Source organism: Sus scrofa, chromosome 13, assembly GCF_000003025.6.
Source record: "Sus scrofa isolate TJ Tabasco breed Duroc chromosome 13, Sscrofa11.1, whole genome shotgun sequence".
Taxonomy (NCBI): Eukaryota; Metazoa; Chordata; class Mammalia; order Artiodactyla; family Suidae; genus Sus; species Sus scrofa.
This window is the reverse complement of record NC_010455.5, coordinates 82629652-82654511: the sequence shown is the minus strand read 5'-3', so window position 1 is coordinate 82654511 and position 24860 is coordinate 82629652. Positions and strand designations below refer to the sequence as shown.

At 43.1% G+C, this 24860-nt stretch overlaps 1 protein-coding gene and 1 long non-coding RNA gene across 2 annotated transcripts in view; one reads left to right on the top strand and one right to left on the bottom strand.

Annotated features, from left to right (window-relative positions):
- LOC110256308 lies at positions 714–24507 on the top strand. Its single transcript, XR_002337704.1, has 4 exons — positions 714–894; positions 11117–11210; positions 22302–22366; positions 24417–24507. It is a non-coding gene; the product is annotated as an uncharacterized LOC110256308 (long non-coding RNA).
- Positions 23823–24860, bottom strand: part of GRK7 (G protein-coupled receptor kinase 7) — a 53086-nt gene continuing 52048 nt past the window's right edge. Inside the window, 1 exon segment of the mRNA NM_214047.1 lies at positions 23823–24827. Coding sequence (NP_999212.1) covers positions 24491–24827 — 337 coding nt within the window. The 3' untranslated portion in view covers positions 23823–24490.

The window sequence follows — 24860 nt, the reverse complement described above, 5'->3', positions numbered from 1 at the left end:
GTCAACCAGTTATTTCATTAAAATATTTGCTTTCAGAGTTTCCGTCGTGGCTCAGCGGAAATGAATCTGACTAGCATCCATGAGGACGCAGGTTCAATCCCTGGCCTTGCTCAGTGGGTTAAGGATCCAGCATTGCCATGAGCTCTGGTGTAGGTCACAGATGAGGCTCGGATCTGGCATTGCTGTGGCTGTGGTGTAGGCCTGCAGCTACAGCTCTGATTCGACCCCTAGCTTGGGAACCTCCATATCCTGCGGGTAATAGCCCTAAAAAGACCAAAAGACAAAAAACAAACAAACAAACAAGACAGGATCTTCCCAGGCTGCATGGTAGAATGTGTGTGAGTGGAATAAATTGAGCTCCCACCTCCTCTAAGGAGACTTGAGACCTTTTTTAGTGAGATATTTAATATAACACAAAGAAATGCCCAGGTACATACTGTCCATTTTTAATGTACATGGAGTCCCTTGTTCCCTACCCACAGTGAAAAAAATTATAGGACAGAAGTTGCATCCAGTGACTAGTTTACATAACTAATTGAAACCAAATTAACAGGAGTTCCTATTGTGGCTCAGCAGGTTAAGAACTGGACTAGTATCTATGAGGACAAGTGTTCCATTCCTGGCCTTAGTGAGTTAAGGATCCAGCATTGCTGTAAGCTGTGGTGTAGGTCAAAGATGCGGCCCGGATCTGGCATTGCTGTGGCTGTGGCATAGGCCAGCAGCAGCAGCTCCATTTCAATCCGTAGCCCGGGACTTCCATATGAGCAAGTGCAGCCATTTAAAAAAACCAGAAATCAACAAGGACACAATTCAAGGCCCCATATATCCAGAAACATTAACTGGATGCGGAAGGACATCTGATCTTTGCAGGGGTGTTTTGAAGAGAAGATTAAGGTGAGTCATGATGGGGGGTGGGGTGATGTGTATATTCTCAGAGTGCTCTTGTGTGGGAGAGTGAGTGAATTTCTGTATCATTCCAGAGTGTCTAGTCCAGCTCTCTGCAGGGCTAGATACTGGATGCAGTCCAAAACCAGCATGCTCACCCTCATACACAGGCAACTTCTGAACAGATTTTTAAATTTCTTCAGCCCCCAGTTCATTTGACTCATTTTCTATTTGGGGCCTGGAAGCTGGCTTTCAAACCTGACCCTTGATCCAGTCTCTGGTCTAGCAACTTCTTCCTTCATCATGACTGCATTTCCCCCATACCATGCTGCCTCCAGCCCTCTGGGTAAATAACCTTGCTGTGTTTGCCAGACTCACCAGTAATATCTGGACGCAGAAGAGAAACCGGGGCCAAGGAATTCAAGTGGAGGGGGTAGGTTTTGGCTCCATGAAGTGAAGGGGGCTGTCCTCCATTGTGTCACAGGGCAGGGCCAAGAAGTGACTGGAGGGCCACCTCTCTGAATGGAGCAAAGGGAACTCTTGCACTGTGATGGGGTTGAAGGTCAGCATCTCTTCCAAATCTCATTTCCCACGGGCTCAAAAATTGATAAGTGTAGGACCAGCCAAGGATATGAGTCTTTATGCTGATGCTCCTTTTGTTGTTGTTGTTGTGGTATGTAGCAGCTTAATGTGAGATCTCAGTTTCCAGGTAAAAGTGCCAAATCCTAAACACTAGACCACCAGGAACTTCCTGATGCCAATTTTATATTCCAGAAAATAGTGATGGTGTTCCAGATTTAATAGTTTTGAGTCTGTTTTTTAGCTGAAAAAAATCAGGAAAATAAAAGTCCTACATCACAGGGGTTATTGTGAGAATTATTATTATTTATATTATTTTTGTCATTTTTGCCATTTCTCGGGCTGCTCCCATGGCATATGGAGATTCCCAGGCTAGGGGTCTAATCAGAGCTGTAGCCACCGGCCTACACCAGAGCCACAGCAACGCAGGATCTGAGCCGAGTCTGCAGCCTACACCACAGCTCACGGCAACACCGGGTCCTTAACCCACTGAGCAAGGCCAGGGATCAAACCCGCAACCTCATGGTTCCTAGTCGGATGTGTTAACCACTGAGCCACGACGGGAACTCCTGTGAGAATTAAAAGATGTTTGTTTTGTACACTGTAAAGCACTTGAAAATATAAATATGTGGGAAGGAAATAGACCGAACTGTTGACAGTGGTTGCTTACAAGGAGTGGCCTTGAATAAAATCTTCAAATATTTTTCAATGAGCATGTATTACTTTGCAATAAAAAATAAATATTTTTATTATTATTATTATTTTTTGGTCTTTTTAGGGCCATGCCAGAGGCATATGGAGGTTCCCAGGCTAGGGGTTGAATCAGAGCAGTAGCTGCTGGCCTGCACCACAGTCACAGCAACGCCAGATGCGAGCCACACCTGAGACCTACACCATAGCTCATGGCAATGCTGGATCCTTAACTCTCTGAGAGAGGCCAGGGGTCAAACCTGTGTCCTCATGGATGCTAGTAGATTAGTTTCCACTGAACCACGACGAGAACTCCAAGATTTTTAAATATTATGTATAGTATATACCCCTGTAAATTAGGTGTTTGGGATTAATATATACACACCATTATATATAAGAATAGATGACCAAAAAGGACCCATGTATGACACAGGGAACTATAATCAGTATTTTATAATAACTAATAAGAGAAAATAATCTGAAAAAGAGTATGAATATGTATGTAGGTATAACTCAATCACTTTGCTATATATCTGAAACTAACACAACATTATAAATCAACTATACTTCAATAAAAGTAAGTTAGGGAATTCCCATTGTGGCTCAGCGGAAATGAATCCGACTAGGAACCATGAGGTTTCGGGTTTGATCCTTGGCCTTGCTTAGGGGGTAAGGATCTGGCATTGCCGTGAGCTGTGGTGTAGGTCACAAACTCAGCTTGGGTCTGGCGTTGCTGTGGCTGTGGTGTAGGCCAGCAGCTGTAGCTCTGATTGGACCCCTAGCCTGGGAACATCCATATGCTGCAGGTGTGGCCCTAAAAATCAAAAAAATAAAAATAAAAGAATAAAAGTTAGACCAAAACAAAATAAAGGGCAGCAGCTAGATGGTTTCACTAGCAGATGACCCAGAAAACTTTTAGGAGGGAGATTCGTGGGCTGGTTCAGGGCCTGTAGGGAAGGCTTCCTCTGCTAGAGGCTTGTCATCCACCAACTACTTAAAGTCTTCTGTATTTCATTACCCCAGTGAGAAGTCTATTGGGTCAGATATATCCTCTCCACTGTGGTACCTCTCAGCATAGGCAGGAGAAAAGACACTCCCTCTAGCCCCCCCCAGGCCCACCTTCTCTGAACCAAGTTGATAGAGTGAACTGATGGCCCAGCCAGCCTGGCTAGCTTCCTGCATCACCTGCAGCTAGAATGAGCCCCTTTGCTGCTGCCCTCACTGTCCTTCCCCCTTGAATTATCTGAAAACTGTCTATGGATCAGGCCCTAGATGGAAGCAGAAGGCCAGCCCTTTCCCTTAGCCTTCTGCAGAAGTGGACCCGCCTCCCCGAAACCTGCTTGAGGTTTTACTGAACCTGGGCCCAGCCTCAGCAGCAGAACCTACAAACTCAGCACTCTCTCCCTTATTTCCCCAACCCCATGACCTGGAGGAAATGAATAAGAATTCTTTTCGTGTTTTTAAGTATTTTTTGGTTGTTGTTGCTATTGTTATCAGAAGTCAAATCTGGAGCAGAAAGGAAGGGAGGCCTCTGGAAAGTCTTTGACCTCTTATTTCTTCAATAGTTTTGGCTCCCAGCTTGTACTATAATGTTTTGACATCTCCAGTTAAACAGCAGATGATGGGGTAGGGGTAGGGTGGTGAATGTTTATCATTTCTAGACAGTAGAGAGATGCAAAACACCTGTGGATTAGTGAAAAAGTCCCCGGACTCAATATCCTAGGGGTCTTCGCACTGTTATTTACCATTGCCCCAAAGTGGAAGAATCCTCATGTCTATCCACAGTAGAGTAGATAAATAAATTGTAGTATATTTATGCAATAGAATACTATACATCAATGAAATATAAAATTCTATTACATTGTGGCTCTCATTAACGTAATGTTGGGTGAAACAAGTCTGATCCAGAAGGATCATATGATCCCATATATATAAAGTTCAAAAATAAGCAAGATGTAACTATAATGTTTAGAAATGCCTGCTAGGCAATACATTATTAAGAAAAGTAAAGAAGTGATTTTCATAAAATCGGGGTAGTAGTTACCTCTGGTAGAAGAGAAAGTGATGGGGAGGGGGCAAGAGGGGCTTCTGGGTGCTGCTGAACTATTTTGGGTTTTCTTGTTTGCTTTTTTAGGGGCACACCTTAAAAAATGCACCTGTGGCATATGGAGCTTCCCAGGCTAGGGGTCGAGTCAGAGCTACAGCTGCCGGCCTACACCACAGCCGTAGCAACAAGGGATCCAAGCAGCTTCTGTGACCTACACCACAGCTCATGGCAATGCCAGATCCTTAATCCACTGAGCGAGGCCAGGGGATAGAACTCACATCCTCATGGATACTAATTGGGTTTGTAACCAGCTGAGACACAATGGGAACTCCTTTTTCTTTCTTTCTTTCTTTTTTTTTTTTTTTTGAGGTACACTTCTTTTTTTTTTTTTAAACATGTGGTCACAGCTGTAGCATGTGGAAGTTCCTGAGCCAGGGATTGAACCAAAGCCATTGCAGCAACAATGCTGAGTAGTTATGCTGCGAGCTACAGGGGAAGTCCTATTCAAGTCTGCTTGATGTATGATATCATCTAAGTTTTAGGTGTACAACATAGTGATACACAATTTTTAAAATTATATTCCATTTATAGTTATTTTAAAATATTAGCTATTTTCCCTACATTGTACAACATATTCTTGTAACTTATTTATGGTAATGAGCTTTTTTTTTTTTTTTTTTTTTTTTTGGGCCATGCCTATGGCATGCAGAAGTTCCTGGGCCAGGGACTAAACCCTTGCCACAGCTGTAACCAGAGACACAGCAGTGAGCCACTGAGCTACTAGGGAACTCTTGATGAGCTATTTTTTGGCCTGGGAGGTATTTATATGGATTTTAATTTATGATAATTTTTAAAGCTTTCATCCTATGTTTTGTCCACTTTTAGGTATGTATGTTGTTTTTCACAATTTAAAAAGCACATCTGTGTGATTTTATGTCTGTGTCTGTTCAGAAAGATTAAAGGTCACTATTTTCTGGAGTCAGTCACTAGTTGATGCAAACATTCTATGTCTGTGATGTCTATCAAGGATCTCTCTGAGCCCACACTTGTAGGATGCCCTAGTGAAGGACACTTAGGACTGTGACAGTGCAGAAAAAGGAGGAGACAAACCCAACTACTGAGTCTCAAAGCTGTTTACATACTTATCTATTTTCCCTTCTCAAATACAGGAGCAGCAGGTAGCATAAAAGAATCATTCTTGTTTAAAAGGTGAAAGGTATTCTACTGAAAGAAGTCAGTTGGAGTCAAATAGCCTGGAGCCAAAACATGTTGGAGCCAGTGAGATCTGTAAAATTGAGCCGAAAAACCCCTTCTTTTAGGGCTTTGGGGAGGAATGAGTGAGCTAGTTTGTACAGTGCCTGACACATGTATATAAATGGTATAAATATTAGCCTCATTTTATTTAAGAAGACTTCTTTATTCAAGAAGTCCTCAGAGTTCCTGTTGTGGCACAGCGGAAGCAAATCTGATAAGGAACCATGAGGTTTCGGGTTCAATCCCTGGCCTCACTCAGTGGGTTAAAGATCTGGTGTTGCTGTGAGCCGTGGTGTAGGTTGCAGATGCGGCTTGGATCTGGCGTTGCTGTGGCTGTGGCGTAGGCCAGCTGTAGCTCCGATTAGACCCCTAGTCTGGGAACCTCCAGGGTATGGCCCTAAAAAGCAAAAAAAAAAAAAAAAGAAGGAGAGGGAGAGGGAGAGGGAGAGGGAGAAGAAGAGGGAGAAGGAGAAGAAGGAGAAGAAGAAGAAGAGGGAGAAGAAGAAGAAGAGGGAGAAGAAGAAGAGGGAGAAGAAGGAGAAGGAAGAAGAAGAAGAAAGAAGAAGAAGAAAGAAGAAAGAAGAAGAAGAAAAAAGAAGAAGAAGACGACGTAGTCGTCCTGGGTCAGAGTTCCCATAATGGCTCAGTGGTTAACCAATCCAACAGTATACATGAAGACATGGGTTTGATTCCTGGCCTCGCTCAGTGGGTTAGGGATTGCCATGAGCTGTGGTGTAGGTAGGAGACGTGGCTCAGATCCTGTGTTGCTGTGGCTGTGGTGTAGGTCGGCAACTATAGCTTTGATTCACCCCCTAGCCTGGGAACTTCCATATGCTGCATGAGCAGCCCTAAAAATACAAAAAGAAGAAGAAGAAGAAGAAGAAAACAGAGCACAGACCATCCTAGAAGGTGTGAAAATTTGTAGAATCAGGGAATGGTGGGTTCTAAGCATTAAGTTCCAAACACAAGAGGGTGAGGATAAGAATATTTGCCCTGGATTTCCCATCTTGGAGCAGCAGAAACGAATCTGACTAGCATCTATGAGGTTGCTTGTTTGATCCCTGGCCTTGCTCAGTGGGTTAAGGATCCAGTGTTGCCATGAGCTCTGGTGTAGGTCACAGATGTGGCTTGGATCTGGTGTTGCTGTGGTTCTGGCATAGGCCAGCAGATATAGCTCTGATTAGACCCTTAGCCTGGGAACCTTCATATGCCACGGCAGCGGCCCTAAAAAGACAAAAGACCAAAAAAAAAAAAAAAAGAATAGCTGCCCTGCTTATTTCAGTGTTACACTAAGGACTGAGGGAAAATCTATTTGATAGTCCTTTGTAAATTGTTCAGCATCACACAAATGTAAGTTTTTGTTTTTTGGGTTTTTGTTTTTTTTTTTTTTTTTTTTTTTTTGGCTTTTTAGGGCTGCACCTGCATCATACAGAAGTTCCCAGGCTAGGAGTCAAATCAGAGCTGCAGCTGCTGGCCTATGCCACAGCCACAGCAATGCCAAATCTGAGCTGCATCTACGACTCATGCAGCTTGGGATCCTTAAACTACTGAGCCAGGTCAGGGATCAAACCCACATCCTCATGGATACTAGTGGGGTTCCTAATCTGCTGAGTCACAATGGGAACTCCTACACAAATGTAAGATTGTGTGCATATGTGTGTGCACATGTACGCCAGGAAAAATTAAAAACTTGGCTTATGTCTATGGGTAAAAGAAAAAATCATGAATTTACCTTTTGCCCTGCAGAGACCACACCCAAAACTGAGGCATAGGGAAATAAAGGAAAATTCCTGTGAATACAACCTGGAAGATACTTAGCATATCCAATTAAACCTAGAGTCAGGTATATACTGTTAGATCAAACGTTTGTAATTGGAGTTTATTGTTAATAAGCATGGAATTGTTAGCACAGACTCTAAGATGTCTAGTACCTGATGGCAGCAAATTTAAGGGGCCGAGAACTAACCCATCTTCTGGCAAAACTATGAACGAAGGACTGACTTCATTAGGAAAATCATTCATATTCTCCTGACGTCTTGTGCAAGTTTTTTTTTTTTTTTTTTTTTTTTTTTTTTTGTCTTTTCAGGGCATCACCTGAGGCATATGGAGTTTCCCAGGCCAGGGGTTGAATTGAAGCGGTAGCCACTGGCCTATGCCATAGCCCAGCAAGTCAGATCCTAGCTGCATCTGTGACCTACATCACAGCTCACGGCAACACCAGATCCTTAACCCACTGAGCAAGGCTAGGGATTGAACCAGCATCATCATGGATACTAGTCAGATTTGTTTCTGCTGAGCCACGACAGGAACTTCTGCAAGTGTTAATAGTTCTCTGTGCTTACAATGTGTCAGACTTATAAATACTTTATATGAGTTCTTACTATTAAATTAATAGTTATAAAACAAAAGAAAAAAGAAATTAATAGTTATAAAAATATTGTTAATCATAACAACAATCCTGTGAGATATGCTAGTTTGCTCACCTCCCCTTTCCAGAGGGGGGGACATTTTGTAACCTGACCAAGGTCATAGAGCTAGTATGAGGCAGAATTTGAACCCAGACAGGTCTGATCCTAGAGTCCACATGCTTATCCCTATTCCTTGACTATCTTTCAACCTGGTTAATTTACCAATGCCAGTGATCATTTACAAAAAGAGACTGATTATTTCCTTTATCTTTTTCAAACTCAGCCTAGGATCTCTACACTTCTTAAAGCCCAACTTCCATCACCAATCTTGAATTTGGTGCAACATATAGAATACAGGTGAGGGTCACTTGTATCTCTGAGCGCTCTTTCTAAATGTTTATTTAAGTGTTCAAAGTTTTGAGAGTTTCAAAAACTATAAAAAGGGCTGACTCATATTCAAGAACTTTGAGAAATCCTAAGGAAGCCACTGAGGAGAGAGGAAATAGGCAGGACTGAAATGAAGCTCTGTGATGAGGGTGAAGCAGAGAAAAGAGCAAAAACAGGAGAGCCTGGGAATGATTCAGAGCCTGAGAACCTCGGGCCTCATCTGAGCTGTAATCAACAGGCACAATTCCCGGTAACGTGGGATGCCCTAGACAGCATTGTGCACTTTGACAGAAATTACAATGTTTAGTTGATAACCATTAAGATATGCCAGCACAGCCCACCAGAACACATGGATTGGAGAAGACCATTTAGTTGGTTTGTCCAGGACACCCTATTCTGCTTGCTTTTTTCTTTTTTGGCCAAGCCCATGGCATGCGAGAAAGTGAGAAAGTTCCCTGGCCAGGGATTGGACCCCGGCCACAGCAGTGACCAGGGCCACAGCCGTGACAATGCTGGATCCTTAACCTGCTGAGCCACCAGGGAACTCCTCTATTCTGCTATCTAAACATCCAATTTTATTTATTTATTTATTTATTTATGGCTGCACCTGAGGCACATGGACGTTCCTGGAACAAGGATTGAATTCAAGCAGTTGCAGCAACATGGATCCCTTAACCCACTCTGCCTGGCTGGGGATTGAACCTGTGCCTCCCCAGTGACTTGAGCCCCGGCAGTCAGATTCCCCACCTGCTATGTCCCATTGGGAACTCCGACATCCACCTTTAAATTGCTTTCTTAGCTTCAGCCATGGAGTGGGTGAGTTGACAACTACTTCATGGCAACTGAGTCTTCTGATGCTCTGGAGAAAGGGAAGGGTGTCCCAGCTCCTGTCCCCCAGCTCGCAGTCCCAGAAAATCAGCCATGCTCCTTTCTGCTATATAAGATAATTAAAATGGACCTTACTGATAGGTTCCCTGGAGGATGGAGACAGGACACCCCCCTGCCGCCCCCCGGCCCCGGCCCTGAATGTGACTGTTCACCTCGGAGACCTGCTGGGACATGGGTACGCCCAGCACAAGATCTACACCCTTTCCCGGAATGTGGAGCGTAGATTAACCACCTATAAGGATTAACTGCCCTCTGTCACAGGGCTCGACCCCGACCACATACTCCTCCCCACCTACCCCTCCCTTGACCTTCCCCTCCTCCATCGTTCCTGCCACACGTTTCTGCCATGAACTCCAGCCACAGATTCCCGCCACAGATCCTTTATAAGCCTAGCACCTCCTCACAGTCAGGGCTGGTGGCATCTTGAGCTCAGCCTGTTCCCCTCTGATGCCTCCATAAATCTCTTTTGCTTTACTTAACCAACTTGAGGCCTGTGCGTTCCTACCTCGGCAAACCGAACACCTACCTAGATTGTGCTGCTGGCGGGCTTTAGCCACAGGGGCAGATGGTTAACCCAAAGTGAGGTTTCTCTTCAAGCAGAAAGAAAAAAAAAAAAATTGGCAATTGACAGAACTAAGGAAATGAGCTGAGAAAGAGCCAGACAAAGAATAGTGGTTGGATGATTCATGAGGTGGGGTGCTCCTTTCTGGCAAAAAAAAAAAAAAAAAAAATAATGTTATTATAACATTGTAATCTGCTAGTGGCTGTCTTGTTCTTTAATGACCACGTTCTCCTTCAGAAGTCTAAATGTTAGGTTAGGAATGGAAGGGAAAAAGGTAAAATGAAGGACTTTTATTATAAGCAGATCTCTTGCCTCTATCTTCCCCCCCTGTGAGCGCTGTGAACAGGACCTCATTGCCTGCCCTGCAACTGAGACCTGGTTGCCCCTGCCCAGCAATGTCATTCATTATGTGTTGCCACCTTGGAAGACACCAGGAGGAAAGAGCTTTTATTAACTTATTTATTTTGTTTTTTTGGTTTTGTTTTGTTTTTCTTTTTAGTGTCGCATCTATGGCACATGATAGTTCCCAGGCTAGAGGTCAAAACGGAGCTGCAGCTGCCCGCCTACACCACAGCCACAGCCTCAGATCTGAGCCATGTCTTTGACTTATACCACAGCCCATGGCAACGCCGGATCCTTCACCCACTGAGTGAAGCCAGGATTGAACGTGCAACCTTGTGGACACTATGTCGGGTTCCCAACCCTATGAGCCACAGTGGGAACCCCGAAACAGCTTTTTTAAAAGTCTGCCTTAGTTAGCTCAAAAAAGACCTGAGGATTATTTGAAGATTACTTTATTTCCAGGTCTAGTAACTTTTTCCTCTGCCATTGTGAGCACTTTCATTGTTTAAAGCAAATAATAGCCCAGGAGCTGCCAGGGCTCTTTCTGACAGGAAGACCCCAGGAAGAGCTGTCAATTAGTAACCATGCAAACTTACAATTGCTGGGTATCTATCCCTTCCAGTGTTACTAAGGAGCTAAAAGTTTCAGCTCTAACTATATTCAGGAGGGGGAAATCACAAACATTGTCCCCTCAGGCTATACACAGAGAGGATTTTCTTTAGGAAGAGTAGTTTCTACCAACAACCCGAAAAGAAATTAAGGAGTCCCCTGGTGACTCAATGGGTTAAGGAGCCCATGTTGTCACTGCTGTGGTGCAGGTTCGATTCCTGCCTGGGAACTACCAAATGCTGTGACTGAGGCCAAAAAAAAAAAAAACCCAAACAGAAAACAAACCCATTACACGTGAAGTTCCATAAAAATCCTTCCACCAGGAGGAGGTGAGCAGTGACAGGCGTGAGGTGGGTGGAGATGCAGACTATCAAGGAAGGGAGTCCTGTCACACCTGTGCTCCTGGAAAACTAGGTGGGGACCAGCCTTGTCTGAAAGGAATTATGGATTAAATTTCCCTTCCAGGATGAAAAATGACTGATGTACTGATAATCTATGGTCAAGCTTGGGTTTGGGACATTATTTGCCTGGCTTTGAACTAGAATCTTCAAAGTTTTTGGTGAGTGTCTTTTGTCTCATTACTTCTTAGAGCCTTCTTAAATATAAGATGGGATTGGGGAGGGATCAGGTAATGACTTCATGAAAATCATGGAGTAAGGGCTCAATAGATGTTAGCTTTTTTTTTTTTTTTTTTCATTTAAAAAAATTCTGAGGAGTTCCCATCGTAGCGCAGTGGTTAACGACTCCAGCTAGAAACCATAGGTTGCGGGTTTGATCCTGGCCTTGCTTAGTGGGTTAAGGACCCGGCGTTGCCGTGAGCTGTGGTGTAGGTTGCAGACTCGGCTTGGATCCCGTGTTGCTGTAGCTCTGGCGTAGGCCGGCAGCTAAAGCTCTGCTCTGATTCGACCTCTAGCCTGGGAACCTCCACATGCCTCGGGTGCGGCCCTAGAAAAGGCAAAACAACAACAACAAAAAAATTTTTTTTTGATTGAAATAGAGTTGATTTACAATGTGTTAGAAGTTAGCTGTTCTTATTAGGGCTACAACATTGACATAATTCTTCTGTAGTACAGAAATTCCAGAAAGTTTCTAATTAGTTATGCTATCTTGGGTCTGAATTTTCTCATTGTAAAATTAGGGAGTTGGATCAGATAAGTTCTAAACTGACCTTAAAGGTCTGGAATTACATTCTGGGCATTTTCCTAATGGGAATACTGAGGCATACATGCAAGTAGTATTTGTTCTTGATACACGGCCATCTAGCAACAATCAGCCACCAAGCCTTTGATGCTACTAGTTTTCTATTATCTTATCAGGAGATCACAGCCCAAGGTTCTTGGGAATGCAACCTGGCATAACCTTTCTGGCAATCAATCTGACAATATTTATCCAAAGCCTTAAAATTATGTATACCCTAAAATTCCATTTCTAGGAGTTTATCCTAGGACAATCATAAATAATAATTAAGGATGTTGCAAGATAGTTACACGGTTGTTCATTCATTACAAGATTATTTATAATAAGGAAAAGCAGAAGAATATTGATAATCAAAACAGAGGATTGGTTAAATTATGGTACATCTATGGAATGAACTGCAGTTGTAAAAATGATGAACAAGAAATTTTTGACATGGGAAGATATTTATAATACATTATTAAATGGAAAACAAAGTATCAAACTATGTATATATACATATATATATATGTATATGACCCCACAGTATTTAAAACCAGTGTATATCTCTCCACCAAATAGTCTACCAAATTCACCAAATATATAACCAACCAGTCCACTAAATGTATCCATCAAAATATAAACAGTGCTTAAGATAGTGTTCCTTTTTTGTACTTAGTTTTTTACTGATTTTATCCAATGAACATACTGTGCTTTTTTCTAAACTTTTTGTTTTGGAAAAACTAAAATATAGACAAAAATAGAAAAAATTGTGAATGCCTTCCTCCCCACCATGTATCATCACTGAATTTCAGCAATTATTAACTCATGGTCAATCTTGCTTCATCTTGTATTTTTATTTTTAGGGCCGCACCCGAGGCACATGGAGGTTCCCAGGCTAGGGGTCCAATAGGAGTTACAGCTGCCGGCCTACACCACAGCCAGAGCAACTCAGGATCTGAGCTGAGTCTGTGACCTTCACCACAGCTCACAGCAATGCCAGATCCTTAACCCACTGAGTGAGGCCAGGGATGGAACCCGAATCCTCATGGATCCTAGTCGGGTTCATTAACCGCTATGCCACAAAGGGAACTCTGAATTGTCTTTTTATTGTTTTTTTTTTTTTTTTCCTTCAAACTTCTTGGCTTTGCCTGCAGCATGTGGAAGCCCTTCTTTGTGTTCTCTTCCTGTCATCTTTCAGATTTTGGTAGCCTCCAATCCATCTTCCCTGGTGTTTCCCAGCCTTTTTGCCTAGTGTCTCCCATGGACAATGGTTTGTGATTTTTTTCTTTTAATCTTTTTTTTTTTTTTGCCGCACCCACAGCACATGGAAGTACCCAGGCTAGGGGTCGAATCGGAGCCACAGCTGCAGCCCCTTGGGATCCAAGCCGTGTCTAGGAACTAGACCACTGTTTGCGGCAACACATGATCTTTAACCCACTGAGCGAGGCCAGGGATTGAACCTGAATCCTCATGGATGCTAGTCGGATTTGTTTCCATTGCGCCACCGCAGGAACTCCTGGCTTGTGACTCTTTAGCTGGTTTCTCCCCTACAGCCTTGTCCACCCCCCGGGAAAATGGAGGCAAAGCTTGGAGCAGACCTTGTGGGGTCCTGGGCAGAGTCACAACTTAATCAGCCACACTATGTTTCAGGGGCAAGTCAGTAAAATTCTGGTAAATGCTTAATAACTTGCTCTCCAGAGAACACAAACCTGATTTGTAGGATTTGCGAATTTTTTGATGCAGATACACCTGTGGTCGAATCCAAGCTTCTGAGCTGAGGTCACCCAGACAGTGGAGATGAGGAAAGGTGTGCCCGAGGGCCAGTGCTGACATGTCCTCATGACACAATACTTCAGTAGTCCTCTTCTTTCAAAACAGGGAAGGACTAGTCAAACACACTCTCTATGGAATTTTTTTTCCAAAGGAAACCTTCCATACACTCGCATGCTCCCTGAATTAGTCTTCAGTGTGGGGTTATGGTTAGAGGTAAGCTTTGATTTAGAATTGCATTTTGCTTTCACTCTTTCCCACTGTCTCTCTTTCTTCCTTGGTTGAGGGAATGAGCCAGAGAATGCTGGCTTATGTTCACTTTTCATTCTTTCCTTTCTTTCTTTTTTTTTTTTTTTTTTTTTGGCCAAACTCATGGCATGTGAAAGTTCCCCAGCCAGAGATCGAACCTGCGCCACAGCCTTAACTGAAGCACAGTAGTGACAGCATTGGATCCTTAACCCACTGAGCCACCAGGGAACTCTACTTATGGCCACTTTCACTGGCAAGAAGGTCACCATGCAAGGGTGGTGAAGGAGCTAAATATAGGTGATTCAGTTCCTGTGTGTTTCAAGCATTACCCACAAGAAAATTCCAAGCTAATATAGCATCTGAGGCTGAGTTATCTATGGCTATAAAAGAAAAGAGGGTGGGAGAAAGGAGCAGATAGAGTATGTCATTTAAATGTTGAGAATCTGGATTTTGATTAGTGGTTTTGGCCCTCTTCTTAAATTCCTATTCCATAATCAAATGGATCAATCTCTTTCTCTTCCTTTCTGCCCCCCTACACACCACGGGGTGGGGCACAGTGAGTGACCAAAGGACCAAAGGTGGCTGTGGGAGGGAGAGGCAATGGGACAAGAGAGTCCACAGACTGCATATGAGACTTAAGTGACTTAGAATTGATCAAACCCTGAACCATGACAGGAAATGTTGCCGACAAAGCCATAAAGTAATAACAGTCCTGAAAACTCCACATGTCTGGGCCAAGCTCTGCCCTGCAGTATCTGCTGTGCTGTTTTATGGGCCTAGCCCAGAACACCACCAAGCAGAGGCGAGGGCCGGAGGGCACCCCGCTCCCTGGGAAGAGAGGAGCAGACAAGGGCATCCACATGTTTGTTTCATTGAGCTGCTGTCTCACCATTGTCTGCCTCGTTACCAGTTATGACATGTGCCAGAGCAGGCTTTGCCCCCTCATTCCACTGGCATTTGTTAAAACAACACTCACCAAGATCCCATCTGGATGTGTCTTTTGGCCTGCCTGTAACTTTCCACTTTGAGGGAGATGAAATGAAGAGTTTACAAATCTTAATTTCACAGCTTTTTAAGAACAAGGATTTTTTTTTTTTTTTTTTTTTTTTTTTTTTTTTTTTTTTTTTTGCCACGCCTGAGGCACCTGGACTTTCCCAGGCCAGGGATTGAACCTGAGCCACAGCAGTGACAATGCTGGATCTAACTTAACCCGCTACACCACAAGAGAACCCCCCAAATAAGGGCTTTAAAACAAATCTGGGAGAAATTTTTTCGAGAGGAAAAGAAGAGGGGAAACATAATTTCAGCTCTTAATTAATTATCCCCTGAGCTTGGTGCTTCTGGGTCCTTGGCATAAACTAAAGTGTGACAAGAGAATGAGGAAAAATGACTCATGGGTATTGCTCAAAGGGGGACCCATCCAGGATGGGCCTGGCCCATGCTGGGCAGTATTCCTGTCTCCTACAACAAGGCCTAGCACATGGTAAGCCCCAAATTAGAATTTTCTGCAGGCATGAATGTAGATGATTATTTTCAAAGATGCAAAGAAATAAAGAAATGTCGTTTTGAAAGGATTTTTCTAAGAATTTACACCTGAGCTGGCTAGTCCACAGTCCCAGAGTTAGGGCAAGAGGAAGGAAAGATCTAAGGTACAGAATTGAAGGAGGCACTCACTTCTGGTTTTGTGCAGTTTCAAGGCTGCACTCGCTTGCATGATCCTGAGAGTGAGTGCCAGCTTAAATGTCTGAAATATTTTGCCTTAGCTGCCTCACTCACCTCGCTCTCTTCCCAGGTCCTACTGGTCCACTTAAGGCCAACAAAGTATATTTGAAAAGATTATTTCTTCCTTGGGTTTGGTCCTCTCACTCTGCTCTGAGCCCTGCAGGAAATATTTCAGGGAATAGGAACAGAGGCAGCTTCTACCTGGGAAACCAATGACCACATAGCCAAGAGCTATCAGACAAACCTGGGTTTACTCACCACTTACTGTGTAGGAGGATAAGTCTGTTACCCTCTGGAGGTTTCCTTCTTCCTTATAAAATGAAGATAATAATGCCCACTTCCCAGGAAGATTGAGCATTGGGCGTAACACACAAAAACTGCCAAGTGCAGCACCCACCATGTAGTAGGTGCCAATGAATAGACGTATTTATGGTGGTGTTAGTGGTGATGCCAACTCTTTAGGTGAGATAGAGCACACATGTGGGCTTGCTGAAAAAAATTCACAGCAGCTGTGTAGGAGGACCCATTTCCCACAGGTTAAGGCAACCCAGGAGGTGCTCTGACTGTGTGCCAGGTACTGTGCTGGGAGTTTTCCAGCATTTTCTCTAATCCCAGCCACTGGCTATTCTTATTATGCCTATTCATGGACAAGAGGTACATTTTTAGTATAAACACGTCCCATGCAGTATTTGGGACACATTTATACTAGAAAAAAAATTTTTTTTTTTTTTTTGGTCTTTTTACGGGCATGAGGACATTCCCAAGTTAGGGGTTGAATTGGAGCCGCAGCTGCCAGCCTACACCACAGCTGAATCTGTGACCTACGCCACAGCTTGTGGCAACACCGGATCTTTAAGGCGCTAAGCAAGACCAGGGATTGAACCAGCCTCCTCACAGACACTAGGCTGGGTTCTTAGCCTGCTGAGCCACAACGGGAACTCCTGCAATTCAAATTCAACAGGACATCCTGCATCTGAACTGACAAACCTTGGAAGGGAGTCGGTAGCCCAGGGAGTCTAAAATGAAGCCCGCCACTGAGTGTGCCTCTGGAATGCATGTTTGCGCTGATGGCCTCAGGCTCAGCACTTCACACTAATAGCAGGTGAATGTCTGAAGCTGTCTTTTCTTATGGCTCCTGACTTTCTCTTCCTTGCCTTGTCTTCCCCTGCTGCATGCAGGATCGGTGGGCATGGCAGGAATGTGCTTGACAGCTGGCTGTGCAAGCCAGCGAGGCAGGGTGGGAGAATAGGTTTAAAAATATGTCACAGTCAGCTGGCCCCAAGCACCTCAACCAAACTCCCTGAGAAATGCTAGCTTGCGGCTTTGGGGGCTCATCATTGATCCTGCCAGAGCTTGTTTAGGGGCTCTGCTCTCTGTTGCGTGTTTCATAAGAGAAAAAGAGAGAGAGAGAGAGAGAGAGAGAGAGAGAGAGAGAGGGCTCTTGCTGAGAACTTTTGCTTATGGAACAAGACTTTTAAAAATATGCCCCCAGGTTTCTTGATGGCATTGTGATTCTGTGTTGTGTAAATGAATAGTCCTCAAAAAAAGTGGGGGTAGGGTGGGCTGGATAAAATCATGCCTGTTGTACAGAAATAAAAATGAACACATGTTAAAAGATTTTATTTAACTCTTTAATGAGGAAACTGGTGTTATAACTAGTTAAAAGAAGTAATAAAATGCATGGATTTATATGGGGTGGGTAAAGGAATGTTGAAATGAACGAGCAAATGGACACAAAATTGGTTTAGGGGTGTTGTTAGGCTGAATTGCATCTCCTAAAATTCAAATGTTAAAGCCCTAACTCCCTGGGACCTCAGAGCATGACTCTGGAGATAAGGTCTTTAAAGAGGTAATCAAGTTAAAATGAGGTCATTAGAGTGGGCCTTAATCCAATAGGACTGTTGTCCTTACAAGGAGAAGAAATTAGGACACAGACCCATGCAAGAGAACCATAGACAGGAAGAGAAGGCGGCTGTCTAGAAGTCAAGCAAGGACAGAGGCCTCACAAGAAACCAACCCCAGTGACACCTTGATCTTGGACTTGTAGCTTCCAGGACGAAGATAAATTTCTGCTGCGTAAGCCACCCAGGACTGTTATCACGGCCCTGACAAACTAATACCATGGGGAAGGGTCACTGGAATGTCTCTAAATAAGAATTATTTTACATCCCAATTAGTTATCTATAATTTATAGAACTGTAAAATAGTTCTGTTAGAATCAGATACCTCAGTCAGTTTAATAATGAGACTAATTTAGGACAACAATCCATGAACTCGTGGGGGGAATCCAGCTCCACCACTTGTATTTGGAAATAACGCTTTATTGGCACACAGACGTATGCAGTCCTTTCCCTTGCCTGTGGCTGCTTTCCCACCACAAAGGCAAAGTTAAGTAGTTGCCATCTGCCAATCTAAAATATTTACTATCTGGTCTTTTGGGAAACACTTACAGGTCATCCAGTCCAGGAGGGTCCCAGATTTTGGAATCTCATGGGTCACCAAATTAAAAAAAAAAAAAAAAAATTTGAGGGATGGCCATCTAGTCTTCGATTTTTTATTTTTTTATTTTCTTCCTTTTTAGGGCCACACCCGAAGCATATGGAAGTTCCTGGTCTAGGGGTCAAATGGGAGCTGCTGCTGTGGGCCTATGCCACAGTCACAGCAACACAGGACCCCAGCCACATCTGCAACCTATGCCACAGGTTATGGCAATGCCGGATCCTTAACGCACTGAGCAAGGCCAGGGATCAAACCAATATCCTCCTGGATACCAGGTGGGTTCTTAACCCACAATGGGATTTCCAGGTCTTCAGTTTTTACTTTAGTCAAATATCAACTACTTCATAAAAGAAGATATTTAGAAGCATGGGACACATTGTCCTTTCTTTTTCTTCTTCGAGGTTTGATGAAAATTTTACCACCAACCAGTCACAGGTCATGGTCTGGATTGTGGAACCACTAATCTGGCCCAACCTTAGGTGCCAATAGCTGGCTCTGCCCAGGGAGGCTCTTCTGGCTCAAGCCAGGTGTCTTGGACTTATTCCCGGTATCTAGGCTAATGCCTTTCAAACGGGAAGGGGTCCTCGGGGGCTGGTTACTGCCAAAGCCAGCCTGGGCACACACCCAAGTCCAATTATGACAGATCCTGCCTTGCTTTAAATAACATACTTTTTCCTGATTCTTAAAAGAAAGATATGTTCGGTGTAAAAAACTTAGGAAAAAATGGAAAGAACAAAATTTCTCTCGGAGAGACACGACGTTTTACTGATTAACAGAGGACATAAAAGCACTTTCCAATCTAAAAATTTTAAAGGGACAAAACCCAGCACATCTCCCTAAACTAAAATGGGGCCTGGCACATTGCAGGCACCAATATTTATTGAAACCTAAATGACTATAATTACTCTTCCTAGATGATCCAAGAAAATCTAGTAAGTCTTTTTAACTTTTTTGGGCCGCTCCCACAGAATATGGAGATTCCCAGGCTAGGGGTCCAATCGGAGCTGTAGCCACTGGCCTACACCAGAGCCACAGCAACGCTGGATCCAAGCCACGTCTGCAACCTACACCACAGCTCACTGCAACACTGGATCCTTAACCCACTGAGCGAGGCCAGGGATCGAACATGCAACCTCTTGGTTCCTAGTTGGATTTGTTAACCACTGAGCCACGATGGGAACTCCCTTTTTAATATTTTTGATAACCAAATGGCTAATATGGTAAGCCTTTCAGGCCAAAAAAAATTCTTTTATCTATTTTTTCCCTTATCATTTTTTCCCTTAAGGCTTATTATAATTGCAAAGCACAACAACATAAGAAGAAAGGATTGTATATTTTCATCATGTTTTATTATGCATACGATCTACATAAGTTAAACTGTCCTAATGATAAATACAATATAATAATGATCTTTAAAAATCAACTTGTTACTCTCTCATGATTTCAAATATGCAATTCCTAAGAAGAAAAGTTTAAATTATTTAATTATTTCACCTCCAGCCTGGTCACCTAAATGAAAAACATCTTACATTTGATACTCAAATAATTGAGAATATTTTTTTTTAACTCTGTGACTTGCAATCCTAAAATCAATGATTCATCACTATTTCCTTTGAAAACATTGGAAACAGTGGTGAATCCATACCTTCTGCTTTGCAAGGCCCTTCAAGCAATTTATTAAATCCATCTCATCCTTTAAGAAACAAACATTTCAAATAATCCCTGACAAACTAGAAGAATAAAAATAACTTCTTGGAGTTCCTACTGTGGCTCAGTGGAAAGGAATCTGACTAGTATCCATGAGGATGCAGGTTTGATCCCTGGCCTCACTCAGTGGGTTAAGGGTGCGGCGTTGCCATGAACTGTGGTGGAGGTTGCAGACGTGGCTTGGATCTGGTGCTGCTCTGGCTGTGGGTGTGGTGTAGGCCAGAGGCTAGAGCTCCAACTGGACCCCGAGCCAGGGAAATGCCATATGCCTCGGTGGTATGACCCTAAAAAGACAAAACAAAACAAAATGAAACAAAAAAACCCAAAAACTTCTCCTTGGGAGTTCCCATGTGGTTCAGTTGGTTAAGGATCCAGTGTTGTCACTGCAGTGGCTTGAGTCCCTGCTGTGGCAAGGGTTCAATCCCTGGTCAGGGAACGTCATGTGCCACAGATTTGGCCAAAAACAAAAACAAACAAAACAAAAAACAAAAAAATACAAAAAACTTCTCTTTGGTTCTTCTTTGTCTAAATATTTCACTCATATATGTCTTGTTTCATTATGTTTATAGGATTTTTCTCTAAAAACATAAGCTCATTTTAATTTTGAAAAAATAAGCAAGCATTATCCCTTTTCAAAAATCACTTCCTTCCGGAGTCCCGTCGTGGCGCAGTGGTTAATGAATCTAAGAACCATGAGGTTGCGGGTTCGATCCCTGGCCTTGCTCAGTGGGTTAAGGATCCAGCATTGCCCTGAGCTATGGTGTAGGTCGCAGATGTGGCTTGGATCCCGTGTTGCTGTGACTGTTGTGTAGGCCAGCGGCTATAGCTCCAATTAGACCCCTAGCCTGGGAACCTCCATATGCCATGGGAGCGGCCCCAGAAAAGGCAAAAAGACAAAAAAAAGAAAAAATGACACTTCCTTCCTTTGATGAAACATCTGGTTGTGTCTTATTTAAGTCTTGAATCCCAGCCACAACCTGAGCAGATTGCTTTGTATTTGCTTATTTCTCTCCATCCACAACACCAAATCTCTATGCCGAGGTCTGTCCTTCCCCTGCCTTTCCCTGGTAGACCTGAGTCGCCTTTACTCTGACTTGGCCCAGGTCGATCCGCACCTGGCATGTGATTGGGAGGAGGCCTAGGATGGGCTCCCACATCTCCGCTTACTCCAATTAGATTTTTCTTTCATTGTGAATAACAACTTCCCTTCTCCACCACACTCCAGGAACCAGCTCTCTTGCTTCTCTCACTTACTCTAGAACTTTTTTTTTTTTTGGCTTCACCTGTGGCATATGGAAGTTCCCGGAATGAGGATTGCTGAACCCTCACCTCCATAGCGACCCGAGCTGCTGCTGTTGGGTTCTTAACCCACTGTGCTATGGCAGGAACTCTTAGAATTTTTAATGAAGGTGACTGGGTTCAGCTTTTAATGATCTGTCTCTGGAGTACCCATCATGGCTCAGAGGAAATGAACCTGACTAGCATCCATGATGATGTGGGTTTGACCCCTGGCCTCAATTAGTGGGTTAAGGATCCGGCATTGCTGTGAGCTGTGTTGTGATTGCAGATGGGGCTTGGCATAGCTGTGGCTGTGACGTAGGCCAGCAGCTACTGCTGCAATTCGACCCCTAGCATGGGAATCTCCGTAGGCTGCAGGTGCAGGCCTAAAAAAAAAAGGTCTCTTGGCTGCTATTTACTGACTGTAGTCTCCAATTTATTATGTCCTTACTACATGCAAGTCATGCATTTTGTGCTTCCTATGCATTATTGCTAGTCTTCATGGCAACTCTGCAAAGCTGTGTGACCTTGGACAACCTTCAAAACATCTATGAGCATCAGTTTCTTCTTTTAAAATATGAATACTAACACCCCTAGGCTTCTGCATTCTGCGCTACTCCATCCAGCCTTTCTTAGGTAGTTCTCTCATTTCTCGATTGTGTCTCAGCACCACTCAGAATAGGGCTCAAAATATGATTCGAGCGCAACACATACTTGGTGATTATTTAACAGAGTATCTTACTCAATTATTTTCCTGAGTTACTTCTAAAAAAATGAAACAGAGATTTATGTTTAAAGTTCATCAAAAGCAGGAGTTCCTGTCATGGCTCAGTGGGTTAAGAACCTGACTAGTATCTGAGGATGCAGGTTTGATCTCTAGCCTTGCTCAGTGGGTTAAGGATCAGGCATTGCTGTGAGGTACAGAGTAGGTTACAGACACTGCTCGGATCTTGTGTTGCTGTGGCTCTGATTTGACCCCTAGTTCAAGGACTTCCATTTGCCGCAGGTGTGGCCCTGAAAAGCAAAAAAAAAAAAAAAAAAAAAAAAGTTTATCGAAAGCAGTAGGCATTCACATGAAAGAACAAATATAAGAAGTTGTCACTTTTTAAATGTGTAATTTTTATAAAGTTAAATCCTGAAACCTCTTTTGGAATGATCTGGTTAACTGGACTTCTGTTAACTGTTAATTAGTTTTCTGTTAAACAGACTTAGAAATTTTATCAAGTTTTAATCTACTTTCTTGCCTTAGGAAGAAGAGTCTGCTAGACACACCTGTATTCTGCTTTGGTGACTCAGGACTGCAGTGTCTCCAGGGTAAGGCTTGGAGCTTCTAGGAGCTCACTGAGGATAGAGGATGAGCAGGAGGGTTAGTGGTGGGTGTTCTAATCCAGGACCCAACTCCAAGGTGGTTTCTTTCTCTTTGTTCCAAGTAGGGTTGATATTGTCTTGTAGGTGAGGATTACTATTAGCTGGATCCCAGTTAACCCAACATTTTTTGGCCAGTATTTTTGTAACTCTTGGCTCCTTTGCTCAAAGGACAAAACTTTCAAAATAACTTCAGGGGTTTCTATTGAGGCTCAGAGGGTTAAGAACCCAACATAGTGTCTGTGAGGATTTGGGTTCCATCCCTGGCCTTGATTAATGGGTTGATGATGTGGTGTTGCCATGCTTGTGGCATAGGCTGGCAGCTGCATCTCCGATTTGTCCCCTAGACTAGGAACTTCCATATGCCACAGGTGCAGCTGAAAAAAGAAAAAAATATATAAATCAAAATAAAATAACTTCAGCCAGGTTTCTTGACATTGGAACAAGTGAGGTTTCCTTATGTACACATATATCTTAAATATATACGTGTGTGTGTGTGTGTGTGTGTGTGTATATATATATATATATATATATATGCTGGTGGGAAGCCATCTGAAATAAGGGCCACCACACGTACAAATCATTTTCTTTTTTCTTTCTTTCTTTTTTTCTTTTCTTTTTTTTCTTTTTCTTTTTCTTTTTTTTTTGGTCTCTTGTCTTTTTAGGGCCATACCCAGGGCATATGGAGGTTCCCAGGCTAAGGGTCAAATCGGAGCTGAGGTTGTCAGCCTACGCTACAGCCATGCTGGATCCGAGCCGCGTCTGCGACCTACACCACAGCTCATGGCAACACCAGATCCTTAACCCACTGAGTGAGGCCAGGGATCGAACCCGCCATCTCATGGACACCAGTCGGGTTCTTTAACCACTGAGCTACTACAGGAACGCCTCAAATCTGTTTCTAAGTCCATTTTCCTCCTGCCAGTCCTGAAATAGCCAAGAGATCTACTTCCCAAGATATGTCTGAGGAACCAAAGTGTGCAAGGGCAAGGAAATCTACAAGATGAATACAGGTTATCTTCAGTTTCATTTGCACTGCAATTGCCAAAGTTACACGTTTTGGGGGTATTTGAAAAATTGCTACCAAATGTATGATTGAACTTTTGAGCAACCAAAACAAGGGCCCAAATGTCGTAACATTTAAATCTACATGGCCGTAGTTCCCAAACTTGGCTGCACGTTGCAACCACGTGGCAGGCTTTTGAAACTCTAGCTGCCCAGGTTGTACCCAAAACCAATTAAAACCTGGAGGTAGGAGTCATATGTTAGTATTTTAAAAGATCCCTAGGTGATTCCAAAGTTTAGCCAAGTTGGGGAACAGATGGCATATGGAATTATACGGGTAAGCAATTTGTAGAATATTACTTAAAGGATTCTACTTAAAGAATACTTTAATCCACAGACCTCATGTATATTTACATTTAATATGCTTCAACATTATAAGAGTAGAATATTTCAAAAATATGAAAAAGAGACTTTCAGGAAATTAAAAATTATTCTGTAATCTGAAATATTGCCAAAATATTACAATCCACTCCTTTTTTGGGGGGAGGTGGGTGGGGGAAATATCAGGAATATTTATTTCCAGCTTCAAAACCCTTTTTTATAAGTACAGAAGCAGAAGAAATAATGAAAGATGAAGGGAAGAAAAGATAAACAAAGAAAAACTAGAACAATTATTTACTAAGAATTGCAAATGCTCATTTCCTGAGCACACCACAAAGTTCCATTCTCTGATCCTAGGACTTGGAGTAATTTTCACAGATATGATGGTGAGGGCTCTTGCTTTTAGTTTATCAAAACAAACCTGAGCATTCCTTTTCCCAGCTCTCAGTGAAAACTGAAATTGTACTCTTCTTTATGAAGGAAGACAAAAGAAGGGAGGAAGGGAGGGAGGAAGAAGGAAGGAGAGAAAGTGTGTCTTAGTGGTGAGCTCACCTGTCCTTTAACTGTTCTGTGGTTGCAATCCCCTCCTGATTGATCAGTTCTCATTCAACAGATTTTCATATATTAGAAACATTTGAGGATTATGTCAGCTGAGACTCCTGCTGCCTGTCTGGTAGAGAGAACACCTTATAACAACAAACACACACCAGACCTGGATGAGTTACCCTCCCCACAACCTGCGGGCCTGTTGGGGTCATTCAATTCTTCAAATAGTCCAGTTTCTATAATCTCCTCCTGCCATGCTATGGGGACGGCACCTGTTGCAAATCTTTGAAAGAACTGCTTATCTTTATCATCAAATTCAACTCCTCGGACCTCAGAGAAATCTTCGATTTCATCAACATCTTTGGCATAAACCACTGATGGGTCTGGCACAAATGGAGGGTCCACTAGGCCGGCTTCCAGGCGAGGAAAGTTGATGGTTTTGAAGAAATGGTGTTTCCTGGGATCATCAGACTTTTCTCTGTGAAGAAAGGAGATGGTCAGCCTGAGACAC